Source organism: Oncorhynchus nerka, linkage group LG3, assembly GCF_034236695.1.
Source record: "Oncorhynchus nerka isolate Pitt River linkage group LG3, Oner_Uvic_2.0, whole genome shotgun sequence".
NCBI classification, from domain to species: Eukaryota; Metazoa; Chordata; class Actinopteri; order Salmoniformes; family Salmonidae; genus Oncorhynchus; species Oncorhynchus nerka.
Genome location: NC_088398.1, coordinates 21,879,698 through 21,892,691, shown reverse-complemented (window position 1 = coordinate 21,892,691; position 12,994 = coordinate 21,879,698). Strand labels below are relative to the sequence as shown.

Genomic DNA, 12,994 nt, shown 5'->3' with positions numbered 1-12,994 from the left:
ACAGTGGCCTCCATCATTCTTAAATGGAAGAAGTTTGGAACCCCCAAGACTCTTCCTAGAACTGTCCGTCCAGTCAAACTGAGGAATCTGGGGAGAAGGGCCTTGGTCAGGGAGGTGACCAATAACCCGATGGTCACTGGCAGAGCTCCAGAGTTCCTCTGTGGAGATGGGAGAACCTTCCAGAAGAACAAACATCTGCAGCATTCCACCAATAAGGCCTTTGTGGTAGAGTGGCCAGACAGAAACCACTCCTCAGTAAAAGGCACATGGGAGCCCCCATGGAGTATGCCAAAAGGCCCCTAAAGGACTCTCAGACCATGACAAACAAGATTCTCTGGTCTGATGAAACCAAGATTGAACTCTTTGGCCTGAATGCCAAGCGTCACGTCTGGAGGACACCTGGCACTATCCCTACAGTGAAGCATGGTGGTGGTAGCATCATGCTGTGGGGATGTTTTTCAGTGGCAAGGACTGGGAGACTAGTCAGGATGAGGGAAAGATGAGCGGCGCAAAGCACAGAGAGATCCTTGATGAAAATCTGCTCAGGTCCTCAGACTGGGGTGAAGGTTCCCCTAACAAGACAACGACCCTAAGCACACAGTCAAGACAATGCAGGAGTGGCTTTGGGACAAGTCTCCGAATGTCATTGAGTTGCCTAGCCAGAGCCCGGACTTGAACCTGATAGAACATCTCTAGAGACCTGAAAATAGCTGTGTAGTGATGCTCCCCATCCAACCTGATAGAGCTTGAGAGGATCTGCAGTGAAGGATGGAAGAAACTCCCCCAAAACATGTGCCAAGCTTGTAGCGTCATACCCAAGATTCAAGGCTGTAATTACTGTCAAAGGTGCTTCAACAAAGTACCTAGTAAAACGGTCTGAATACTGAGTTATTTTTTTTAATAAGGTTTACATATTTTTTTATATAAAACTGTTTTTGCTTTGACAATATGAGTATTACGTGTAGATTGACAATGTAATCCCTTTTAGAATAAGGCTGTAACGTAACAAAATGTGGAAAAAGTTAAGGGGTCTGAATACTTCTTGAAAACACTGCAGTAGAGGCAATTTATCACTATTCCTTCATCTGACCATATCCAAGAACACTCGGTATGTATATGAGCTTGCACTGTTCCTTTAGCACCAAATTCCATTGGCTTTTCAAGTGAGAGATTACCATGTTATTTTGCAATAACTAAATGCTATTAAAAGTAAAACATGGATAACAGAACTGTGTAAAGGAGTACTTAGATTTCGTGGCTATTGTGGTACAACTGTACTGTAGTTCCATATTAAAAGGTGAAATCCATGTTTTTAATGGCACTGTTTCTGCATTTTATTTGAGGGACAGCCTACTATATTTCAGGAGATTAGCAATAGGCTAAGCAGTGGAGTATCCTACAGAGAGTAATAAAATATATGACATTACATATATTTTCATTGTTTTTCTTTATTTCCATATCTGCACAGATAACTTAATCAGGAACCAAAAAATATACCAGACAATAAAGTACTACAAATCTGAAATAGAAATCCCCCCACACAAAGCTGTGCTCTATGGGCCTATGTGGCGTACCGCTTCGTCCACTGTTTGGCTGTTCTGTCATGCTCGGCTCTGTTTGTCGTGTACTGGGTGGCTATGCTTCCAACCAGGGGATCAGCTGAAAGTGAAAATCAACATGAGGGAAATAACAGTTAGACGGTGGTGAATCTTGAAACAATTACTTTGCTCCAAGTGATGAATTATAAGCATTTTATAACTACTTATGAGTTATGCCAGCTTGTAGTGGTATCATAAGGAATTATACATGCAATATAAGGCATTATGTGTGGGCCTCAAAGTGATACCCATAACTTTAAAAAAAAGTAATCCATATCTGAGCACAAAATGACACCAAAGAAATGGACAGGTATTTGCTATTTACCATGTTACCTGCAGATTCAATTTGACCCTTCCCGAGAGTCAGGAATACTCATATTTGTTCTGGTATCATATTTCCAGCCTGGGACAGACGCAGATCTGAAGAGAAACAAGTAAAAGGGGACAAGGAAGCCAATTAGGCTCCCCGATGGATATCTTACCTGGGTTACAGTCTGTGAGCAGAGAGCAGATGGACAGCAGCACCTTGGAGATGGTGAGGGCGGGGCTCCAGTTGTCCTTCAGGATGTCCAGACAGATCACCCCCTGACTGTTGATGTTACAGTGGTAGATCCTTGTCCGAAACGTTACCTTGAGGAAAAACAAAAGTAGAAAACATACATGCCATGTGCATATTAAACATAATAACAAGACTAGAGACTCCAGATCAAAATCTATACAGAACAAAAATATAAAACGCAACATGTAAAGTGTTGGTCCCATGTTTCATGAGGTGAAATAAAAGATCCCACACATTTTCCATAAGGACAAAAAGCTTATTTTGTGCACAAATTGCTTTTCATCCCTGTTAGTGAGCATTACTCCTTTGTCAAGATAATCAATCCACCTGAGAGGTGTGGCATATCAAGAAGCTGATTGAACAGCATGATCATTACACATGCGCACCTTCTGCTGGGGACAATAAAGGATCACTCTAAAATGTGCAGTATTGTCACACAACACCACAAATACATTTTGAGGGAGTGTGCAATTAGCCTGCTGACTGCAGGAATATCCACCAGAGCATTAAATGTTCATTTTTCTACCATAAACTGCCTCCAATGTCATTTTAGAGAATTTGGCAGTATGTCCAACTGGCCTCACAACCGCAGACCACATGTAACCATGCCAGCCCAGGGCCTCCACATCCTGCCTCTTAATTTTTTTTTTTTTTAACTAGGCAAGTCAGTTAAGAACAAATTCTTATTTACAATGACAGCCTACACCGGCCAAACCCAGACGACGCTGGGCCAATTGTGCGCCACCCTATGGGACTCCCAATCACGGCTGGTTGTGATACAGCCTGGATTCGAACCAGGCTGTCTATAGGGACGCCTCTAGCACTGAGACGCAGTGCCTTAGACCGCTGCGCCACTCGGGAGCCCTGCGGGATTGTTTGAGACCAGCCACCAGGACAGCTGATGAAACAGAAGAATTTCTGTCTCTAATAAAGCCCTTTGTGGGGAAAAACCTATTCTGATTGGCTGCGCCCCTGTCCAGTCATGTGAAATTCATAGATTAGGGCCTAATAATTTTATTTCAATTGACAGATTTCCTTATATGAACTGTAACTCAATAAAATCATTGAAGTTGTTACATGCTGCGTTTATATTTTTGTTCAGTATAGTTATTTATTAAAGTGGATCAAAATTTATTGGGGCAAAAGACAATACATGTAGGGCCGGAATGATACCAGTATCGCAATACTTGTTAGTATTGTGGCAAGGACACAAAACAAAGCAGATTTTACTTCCTTAGCAAAACAGCTCTAATGTTGGAAACAAACATAATTTCGTTGTTATCCAGTCACGTTTATTTTCCAAGCTACATCACAATTTTTTACATACAGCAGGTTTATTCGTCATTTGTGATATTACGATCTTGTCTCATCGCTGCAACTCCCCAACGGGCTCAGGCGAGGCGAGGGTCAAATCATGCGTCCTCCAAAAGATGACCAACCAAACCTTGCTTCTTAACACCCGCCTACTTAACCGGGAAGCCAGCTGCACCAATGTGTCGGAAGGAAACACAGTTCAACTTACGACCGAAGTCAGGCTGCAGGCGCACTGCCCACTACAAGGAGTCACTAGAGCACGATGAGCCAAGTAAAACCCCCCCTTGCCAATCCCTCCCCAACCCGGGACAACGATGGGCCAATTGTGCGCCGCCCTATGGGACTCCTGGTCCTGGCCAGTTGTGACACAGCCTGGGAACCAAACACTGAGATGCAGTGCCTTAGACCGCTGCGCCACTCGGGAGGCTCTATACAACAGGCTTTAAAGGACCAAAGAGTTTGGTCTACTTCGTGTTCTCATTTTTGCCATTTTTTCAAAATTGTGATACTGGTATCGTCCTGGACTTAATTCAAGCGTCAACTACTGAGGAGCAATATGGGACTAACCAATATTCACAGAATCATTTCAACACACAAGGCAAAAAATATCTAACTGTGAAAGAAAATCACATCCATAGACTGTTCTGGCACCCAAGTGGAGGTGTCAAATGCCCTCTGTTGGTTAATGAGAGTACTTCCACATGTTACCAGGGAAAACCTGTCAAACCGCAGGGATGGTAAGTACTGTAGATATGCTGCCTGCTGTGTTCTAGAAACGGGAGGAAATTCAGTCATCCTCATTTCACCATTCTTAAAGAGAAATTCCATATTGTAATGAAATGATCAAATGTGACAAAACAATCCAAATATAATAGAATTTCATTTTAGCAAATGTTTATGAAACGTTTGGATTCGTTTTTAGCACATGGAATTAAACTTAGAACGGAAAAGTTAACTAGTGAGCTAACTAGCCAAGCTACAAGCTGTTTCAAATTGTCTATTTAGTTTGTGTTACTGTTGTGTATCAAATTGCATAGGCTACCTGTCTCTCCTCCTTCTCTGGAAATGACCCGACTCGCACACACACATTACGCACAAACAGAGGCACACATGCAAATAGCTCTCTAGCATCTGGAAAGCGAGTCTCGTTTTTTGTTTTCTTTTTTTTTGCTGTGGCGGCAACAATTTAGCAGCAGCGTAATATAACAGAAACACTGTCGTCATCGCCGGTCGCGTTTTTGGCTGTGTATACCCTGAAGAACAAGCAAATTAATACTAAGTAAATCTGTCCCATTCATTGCGCGGGACTAAACCAAGATGACTGTTTTGTAGAGAGTAAGTAGTGACTGGAAGCTGACGATTGCCTAGTACCTTGGGTGGTTTGAAGGGATAGTCGGGTGTGAAGGCGATGTCCAGGAAAAAGACCCCTCCCTCGTAAACAGAGCCCGGTGGTCCCAGGATGGTTGACCTCCACTCATAGATGTTGTCTCCTTTGGGACCAGCGCTGGTATTAAATGAGAAAGTTACAGATTATTTTTAACTATTAGCCTGGTCACAGATCTGTAAGTGCTATAGCCCACTCCTTTGTCGTTACCCACCAGGTAAACCAAAGGAGAACAGTCTCCCTAATTGGTGTAAACCAGACAACGTTCTTTGTTATTGTTATGGCTCAGGTCACTTATGTGTGTGTGTACTTTGTCTCATTGCCACAAGGGACAGATCATTTAAAGCTGCAAATCAGCAGTTGCAAAAATGACAAAGCATTCTCCCCACCCGTTTATGTAAAAAGCTAAAAGGGCTAGAGAAATGTAACCACTCAAATTCATAGACAGAGCAATGGATGCTGAGACTGACCATACAAGATTTCAAAATGATAGTTTTAACAATCACTATATAGCCTCAAAACATGAACATTTACTTTGTTTACAACCATTGGAGTGAAACAACCGTATATATTTTGGGTTCTGATGGGGTACAACAGTTGAACTAAGCTCATAAGGTTATAGAATAAGTTATGGGTACATGTCATTAATTCAGAAGTCCCAAAATTGATGAATCGATTGTCCCTTTAAACTACTGCACCTGCAAAAAAACGTGTCTGTCAAACTGTTTAGAGCCTATTATCCCTTGGGGTTACACTCGCTTGGTGACCACACAGCTTTATATTGCTTGAGAGAACAGTACATTTTCTCTCAAGCGACAAAGAAGAAGCCTCCATTCACAACCAATCCCTGATGACGTGCATCTGTATCATGACCCATATTGATTTCCTCAGAGCAGATCAGCCTTTATCCTTGGTACATGCTGAACATGTAGTGGGAATTATCTAGGGAGTAATGACTACAAGGCTGATCCAATATAACGTGGGAGATGTAAAAATTCAGCTTCATGTAGATTTCTAATAGAGGTCGACCGATTAATTGGCATGGCCGATTAAACATTTTCATAACAAATCAGTAAATCTGCATTTTTGGACGCCGATTATGGCCGATTACATAGCATTCCACGAGGAGACAGCGTGGCAGGCTGACCACCTGTTACGTGAGTGCAGCAAGCAGCCACGGTAAGTTGCTAGCTAGCACATCATCACATCACATCAACATCAAATTTTATTTGTCACATACACATGGTTAGCAGATGTTAGTGCGAGTGTAGCGAAATGCTTGTGCTTCTAGTTCCGACAATGCAGTAATAATCTAGCTAACAATTCCAAAACTACTACCTTATAGACACAAGTGTAAGGGGATAAAGAATATGTACATAAAGATATATGAATGAGTGATGGTACAGAGCGGCATAGGCAAGATACAGTAGATGGTATTGAGTGCAGTATATACATATGAGATGAGTATGTAAACAAAGTGGCATAGTTAAAGTGGCTAGTGATACACGTATTACATAAGGATGCAGTAGATGATATAGAGTACAGTATATACGTATACATATGAGATGAATAATGTAGGGTATGTAAACATTATATTAGGTAGCACTGTTTAAAGTGGCTAGTGATATATTTTACATCATTTCCCATCAATTCCCATTATTAAAGTGGCTGGAGTTGAGTCAGTGTGTTGGCAGCAGCCACTCAATGCTAGTGGTGGCTGTTTAACAGTCTGATGGCCTTGAGATCGGTCCCAGCTTTGATACACCTGTACTGACCTCGCCTTCTGGATGATAGCGGGGTGAACAGGCAGTGGCTCGGGTGGTTGTTGTCCTTGATGATCTTTATGGCCTTCCTGTGACATCGGGTGGTGTAGGTGTCCTGGAGGGCAGGTAGTTTGCCCCCGGTGATGCGTTGTGCAGACCTCACTACCCTCTGGAGAGCCTTACGGTTCTGGGCGGAGCAGTTGCCGTACCAGGCGGTGATACAGCCCGACAGGATGCTCTCGATTGTGCATCTGTAGAAGTTTGTGAGTGCTTTTGGTGACAAGCCAAATTTCTTCAGCCTCCTGAGGTTGAAGAGGCGCTGCTGCGCCTTCTTCACGATGCTGTCTGTGTGGGTGGACCAATTCAGTTTGTCTGTGATGTGTACGCCGAGGAACTTAAAACTTACTACCCTCTCCACTACTGTTCCATCGATGTGGATAGGGGGGTGTTCCCTCTGCTGTTTCCTGAAGTCCACAATCATCTTAGTTTTGTTGACGTTGAGTGTAAGGTTATTTTCCTGACACCACACTCCGAGGGCCCTCACCTCCTCCCTGTAGGCCGTCTCGTCGTTGTTGGTAATCAAGCCTACCACTGTTGTGTCGTCCGCAAACTTGATGATTGAGTTGGAGGCGTGCGTGGCCACGCAGTCGTGGGTGAACAGGGAGTACAGGAGAGGGCTCAGAACGCACCCTTGTGGGGCCCCAGTGTTTTGGATCAGCGGGGTGGAGATGTTGTTACCTACCCTCACCACCTGGGGGCGGCCCGTCAGGAAGTCCAGTACCCAGTTGCACAGGGCGGGGTCGAGACCCAGTGTGCAGTGTGGTTGAGATTGCATCGTCTGTGGACCTATTTGGACGGTAAGCAAATTGGAGTGGGTCTAGGGTGTCAGGTAGGGTGGAGGTGATATGGTCCTTGACTAGTCTCTCAAAGCACTTCATGATGACGGAAGTGAGTGCTACGGGGCGGTAGTCGTTTAGCTCAGTTACCTTAGCTTTCTTGGGAACAGGAACAATGGTGGCCCTCTTGAAGCATGTGGGAACAACAGACTGGGATAGGGATTGATTGAATATGTCCGTAAACACACCAGCCAGCTTGTCTGCGCATGCTCTGAGGGCGCGGCTGGGGATGCCGTCTGGGCCTGCAGCCTTGCGAGGGTTGACACGTTTAAATGTTTTCCTCACGTCGGCTGCAGTGAAGGAGAGTCCGCATGTTTTAGTTGCGGGCAGTGTCAGTGGCACTGTATTGTCCTCAAAGCGGGCAAAAAAGTTATTTAGTCTCCCTGGGAGCAAGACATCCTGGTCCGAGACGGTGCTGGTTTTCTTTTTGTAATCCGTGATTGACTGTAGACCCTGCCACATACCTCTTGTGTCTGAGCCGTTGAATTGAGATTCTACTTTGTCTCTATACTGACGCTTAGCTTGTTTGATTGCCTTGCGGAGGGAATAGTTACACTGTTTGTATTCGGTCATGTTTCCAGTCACCTTGCCCTGATTAAAAGCAGTCGTTCGCGCTTTCAGTTTCACGCGAATGCTGCCATCAATCCACGGTTTCTGGTTTGGGAATGTTTTAATCGTTGCTATGGGAACAACATCTTCAACGCACATTCTAATGAACTCGCACACCGAATCAGCGTATACGTCAATGTTGTCGTCTGAAGCAATACGGAACGATTCCGTATTTCACAGAAAAAAATAAACTTTTTGTTTTCGAAATTATAGTTTCTGGATTTGACCATATTAATGACAAACAGCTCGTATTTCTGTGTTTATTATATTATAATTAAGTCTATGATTTGATAGAGCAGTCTGACTGAGCGGTGGTAGGCAGCAACAGGCTCGTAAGCATTCATTCAAACTTTACTGCGTTTGCCAGCGCTGTTTATGACTTCAAGCCTATCAACTCCTGAGATTAGGCTGGCAATACTAAAGTGCTCATTATAGAACATTCAATAGTCCAAGGTATACGAAATACAAAATGGTATAGAGAGAAATAGTCGACACGGCATAATTCCTATAACTACAACTTAAAACTTCTTAACTTGGAGTATTGAACCACCAGCTTTCATATGTTCTGAGCAAGGAACTTAAAACTTCTTAGGGTTGCAATCCCGTTAACGGGATTGATATGACAACAGCCAGTGAAAGTGCAGAGCGCCAAATTCAAACAGAAATCTCATAATTAAAATTCCTCAAACATCTTATACCATTTTAAAGGTAATCTTGTTGTTAATCCCACCAAAGTGTCCGATTTCAAATAGGCTTTACAGCGAAAGCACCACAAATGATTATGTTAGGTCAGAGTCAAGCCACAGAAAAACACAGCCCTTTTTCCTGCCAAAGAGAGGAGTCACAAAAAGCACAAATAGAGATAAAATTAATCACTAACCTTTGATGATCTTCATCAGATGACACTCATGGGACTTCATGTTACACAATACATGTATGTTTTGTTCGATAAAGTGCATATTTATATTTAAAAAATCTCAGTATACATTGGTGCGTTATGTTCACTAGTTCCAAAAACATCCGGTGATATTGCAGAGAGCCACATAATTTTACAGAAATACTCATTATAAATGTCGATGAAAATACAATTGTTAGACATGGAAATATAGATACACTTCTCCTTAATGCAACCGCTGTGTCAGATTTCAAAAAATCTTTACAGAAAAAGCAAACCATGCAATAATCTGAGTACAGCTTTCAGACTACAAAGCAGCCAAAAAGATATCCGCCATATTGGGTAGTCAAAATTAGTCATAAATAGCATTATAAATATTCACTTACCTTTGATGATCTTCATCAGAATGCACTCCCAGGAATCCCAGTTCCACATTAAATGTTTGATTTGTTCGATAATGTCCATTTTTGTCCAAAGAGCTACTTTTGTTAGCACGTTTGGTAAACAAATCCAAAGTCATGAAGCGCGTTCCCTAGTTGCAGACGAAATGTCAAAACGTTCCGTTACTGTCCGTAGAAACATGTCAGACGACGTATGGAATCAATCTTTAGGATGTTTTTAACATAAAACGTCAATAATATTCCAACCGGAGAATTCCTTTGTCTTCAGAAAAGCAAAGGAACGCAGCTACCTCTCATGTGAAATGCGCGTGACCAGCTCGTGACTGCTGGCAGACCTCTGACTCATTTCTCTCTCATTCGGTACCACTTCACAGTAGAATCCTCAAACAAGTTTCTAAAGATGGTTGACATCTAGTGGAAGCCTTAGGAAGTGCAAAATAACCAATATCCCACTGTGTATTCAATAGGGGCTGGGTTGAAAATCGACCAACCTCAGATTTCCCACTTCCTGTTTGGATTTCTTCTCAGGTTTTTGCCTGCCATATGAGTTATGTTATACTCACAGACATCATTCAAACAGTTTTAGAAACATCAGTGTTTTCTATCCAATACTAATAATACTATGCATATATTAGCCACTGGGACTGAGGTGCAGGCAGTTTCCGCTGGGCACGTTTCATCCAAGCTACTCAATACTGCCCCTGCAGCCATAAGAAGTTAAAACGTTTTTTTTTTTTTTACTTTATGTTCTGAGCAAGGAACTTCAATGTTTATTTTTACTTTTTTACATTGCACTTTACTTTCTTCTCCAACACTGTGTTTTTGTATTATTTAAACCAAATTGAGAATGTTTCATTATTTATTTGAGACTAATAGATTTGAGACTAATAGAATATATTTTATGTATTATATTAAATTATTGTCCTTTCAGTATTGTATAATTGTCATTATTACAAATATATATAGAAAAATTGTCCGATTAATCGGTATCAGCTTTTTTGGGTCCTCCAATAAATCGGTATCGAAAAATCATACTCAGTTGATTTCTAAACACCTTTTTTCCCACCATCTTAATCCAGCCTGGCATTTCAAGTCTAAACATTTTGATCAAAATAGAAGGTGCAGCTTTATTTGATCAGCATATGGGACATGAGAAAAATCAGAAAGTAATGCAAGCCTTTATGAATAAGTGGTCAAATCATTATTGTTTGGAGAGTCGCATGTTGGTATTGACCATGGCAATACGAAAGACTGTGGACGGATTAGAACAGAGAAGATGAGCTCAAATAAAACCAACCTGCAGTTTGGCGGAGGGTCCAGCGTGATATCTGCCAGCTCTTTCTGAATCCTGCAGAAACAAACATGCTTTCAGATCAATCATTGATTGCCCAGCCGTATCTTTACACACCTTTGTTTTCTCAGCCATGGTCGAATACAGTGAGGCTAGAATATTTTTAAACACAAATAAAGTACAGAGAATATCATCTAGGAGATTAACCCACCCCTCTGACTGTCACTTTGTTGGTGTTCTGTGTGACAACCAGACAATATTTCATGAGGTTTGGGTGTTACCTCTTCGCGCTGGTGGATAGCAGCTTGGAGGTCTTGCTCATACTGGCTTTGCTCTCCCGTTTCTTGCAAGGTGTGTCCTTCGGTTTGTTTTGATTGGAGGAAGAAGATGAAGAGCTGGTGCTGACACGCGACTCCTCATCCGACATACCGGTTTGGACAAGAAATGAGCAGGAACCTACAATGCGATTGTGATGCAGCAGTTGAAGAACAAAAAAGCAGTAGCTTTGACAAATGAAATTGCTTTCAAGCTATTTGGAAAATGAAGTTACATTACAGTTATGACAGAGCACCTTAGACATTCTAGGAAAAAACAGCTACCTTAACATAGCTTGCTGAGATGGCCTAAAAACAAGCCACTTCAACACAGCTACGACCAGTGACTTTTTCATAGCAGGTTAGGAGAATTAACGCAGCTGGTTAGGAGAATTAGGTTAAGGTTAGGAAAAGGTTTAGTGAAAATGCTTTCCTAACCTGCTAGGAAAAGTCACTTCCGGTCATAGCTGTATTGAGGTGGCATGTTTTTAGGGAGTCCCTAGGCTTAGCGGAGATGCCAACAACCTGATGCATCTGCTTTTCAGGGATAGTTTATTCAACTTAGCTTTTACACCTGCTACGTTAGGTTACGGCAGTGGTTTCCAACCTTTTTCGGTCACTGTACCACCAACAGAATTTTGCTCTGCCCAGAGTACCCCCTCATGTGCATTTTACCAGCAGGCCTATGGTCTCATGAGTCTTCAAGTACCCTCTGTGGATAGGCAAAGTACCCCTGGTTGGGAACCACTGGGTTAGGGAGTCCCATACTGCTTGCCAGTTGAAATATAAAGTAACTGGCTAGCTGCCACCCCCTGGCAATAATATTGTGATTATGGATGGTTGCGCAAACAATGTTGGCCAGCCCTGATATGGCAAGCCTCCATGATTCCCCAAATGTAATAGATCATGAATGATATGTGAAAATGTAGCTAATTTACCGTCAGCTAATAATAAAAGCGCCCAGAGGAACAAATGGAGTTTACGTTTGCAACTGCTTGTGCCAAGTCAAGCTGGTTGGACTAGGTTTGGTTAACTATGTGGACATTAACAGCTGGCTAGCATAACCATCTAGCTAGCTAGTAAACGCTAGTCACAAACCGCCGACCTGATTTCCTCGACCCCCCCCCCCCTTATTAGCCGACCGTTTGACTGCCCAGACCGTAGCCAAAGATCGCAAAATATTGTAGTTACATGAAAGTTGACGCCCACCTCAACCTTTCAACGTTCTGAGATATTTAACTTGGCTAACGTTAGTTGGCTATCTAGCTATAAGGCAAACAACGTTACACCATACAGTGAAGCTAGCTTAGCTACTAACATTACTAGCTTGAGCTAGCTAACGTTAGATTTATTTCCTGAGCCAGGCAGTGTCACCACAAATGTGTCTGTCGAGTCGTTAACTAGCCGTCTTTTCCAATACAAAACAAGTTGAATATACTCATTGAACGTCAATGTATTTTATAAATCATGAGACCTATTCAATATTAAAAGTAACGTTAGCCAAGTAGCAAATTACCTCCTTTGTGTCTGGATCTCCCCACTGCCTGAGCTCGTGCGTATCGCCTTCTGTGGAACGGAAGTGCCGCGGGTGCAGTGGAATCATATCGCGCACTCACTATGATGACAGTATATCGGCGCATAGGGATCATTCAATATTAGGTCATGGTAGACTGATATGACATTTTGATATCATACATTTGAAAAAGATGCACGAAAAAGCACTTGTCGGATGAGGGCCAATATAACATGTGGAGTATCACTGAATATGGTGTTACCAAGTCAGGGTGAGAGAGAGGTTCATATATGGTCTATGGTTCATGCCCACCTCTAACCTAGACCTGTAATGCAGTTTGTTCTGATGCAGTCTATTTTACCCTGGTTTCACTGATTCCCTGGATTCCCCAGAGTTCATTATATGCACAGGCAGTGGCAATGTGTGTCAGTCAGTCATGAGGCAGAAGACTGATAGG

The 12,994-nt window shown here is 42.5% G+C and overlaps 1 protein-coding gene across 1 annotated transcript; it reads right to left on the bottom strand.

The window, feature by feature from the left end:
• Positions 1 to 1,428: 1,428 nt before the first annotated feature.
• LOC115104591 (ubiquitin-conjugating enzyme E2 E1-like) lies at positions 1,429 to 12,679 on the bottom strand. The gene is made up of 6 exons (XM_029625952.2): positions 12,541 to 12,679; positions 10,992 to 11,166; positions 10,717 to 10,767; positions 4,843 to 4,975; positions 2,081 to 2,228; positions 1,429 to 1,659 (listed from the first exon to the last, which is right to left on the bottom strand). The coding sequence occupies exons 1-6, from the start codon at positions 12,671 to 12,673 to the stop codon at positions 1,562 to 1,564; spliced, it is 738 nt and encodes a 245-aa protein (XP_029481812.2). The 5' UTR covers positions 12,674 to 12,679; the 3' UTR covers positions 1,429 to 1,561.
• Between the last annotated feature and the right edge of the window lie 315 nt (positions 12,680 to 12,994).

Excerpts from the sequence above, each read along its gene's own strand:
- LOC115104591 (XM_029625952.2), bottom strand. The coding sequence starts at position 12,673 with ATGATCCCTATGCGCCGATATACTGTCATCATAGTGAGTGCGCGATAT. Across the intron at positions 11,167-12,540 it reads GAGATCCAGACACAAAGGAG|GTTCCTGCTCATTTCTTGTC; the intron begins GTAATTTGCTAC and ends ATCGCATTGTAG. Across the intron at positions 10,768-10,991 it reads CTATCCACCAGCGCGAAGAG|GATTCAGAAAGAGCTGGCAG; the intron begins GTAACACCCAAA and ends TTGTTTCTGCAG.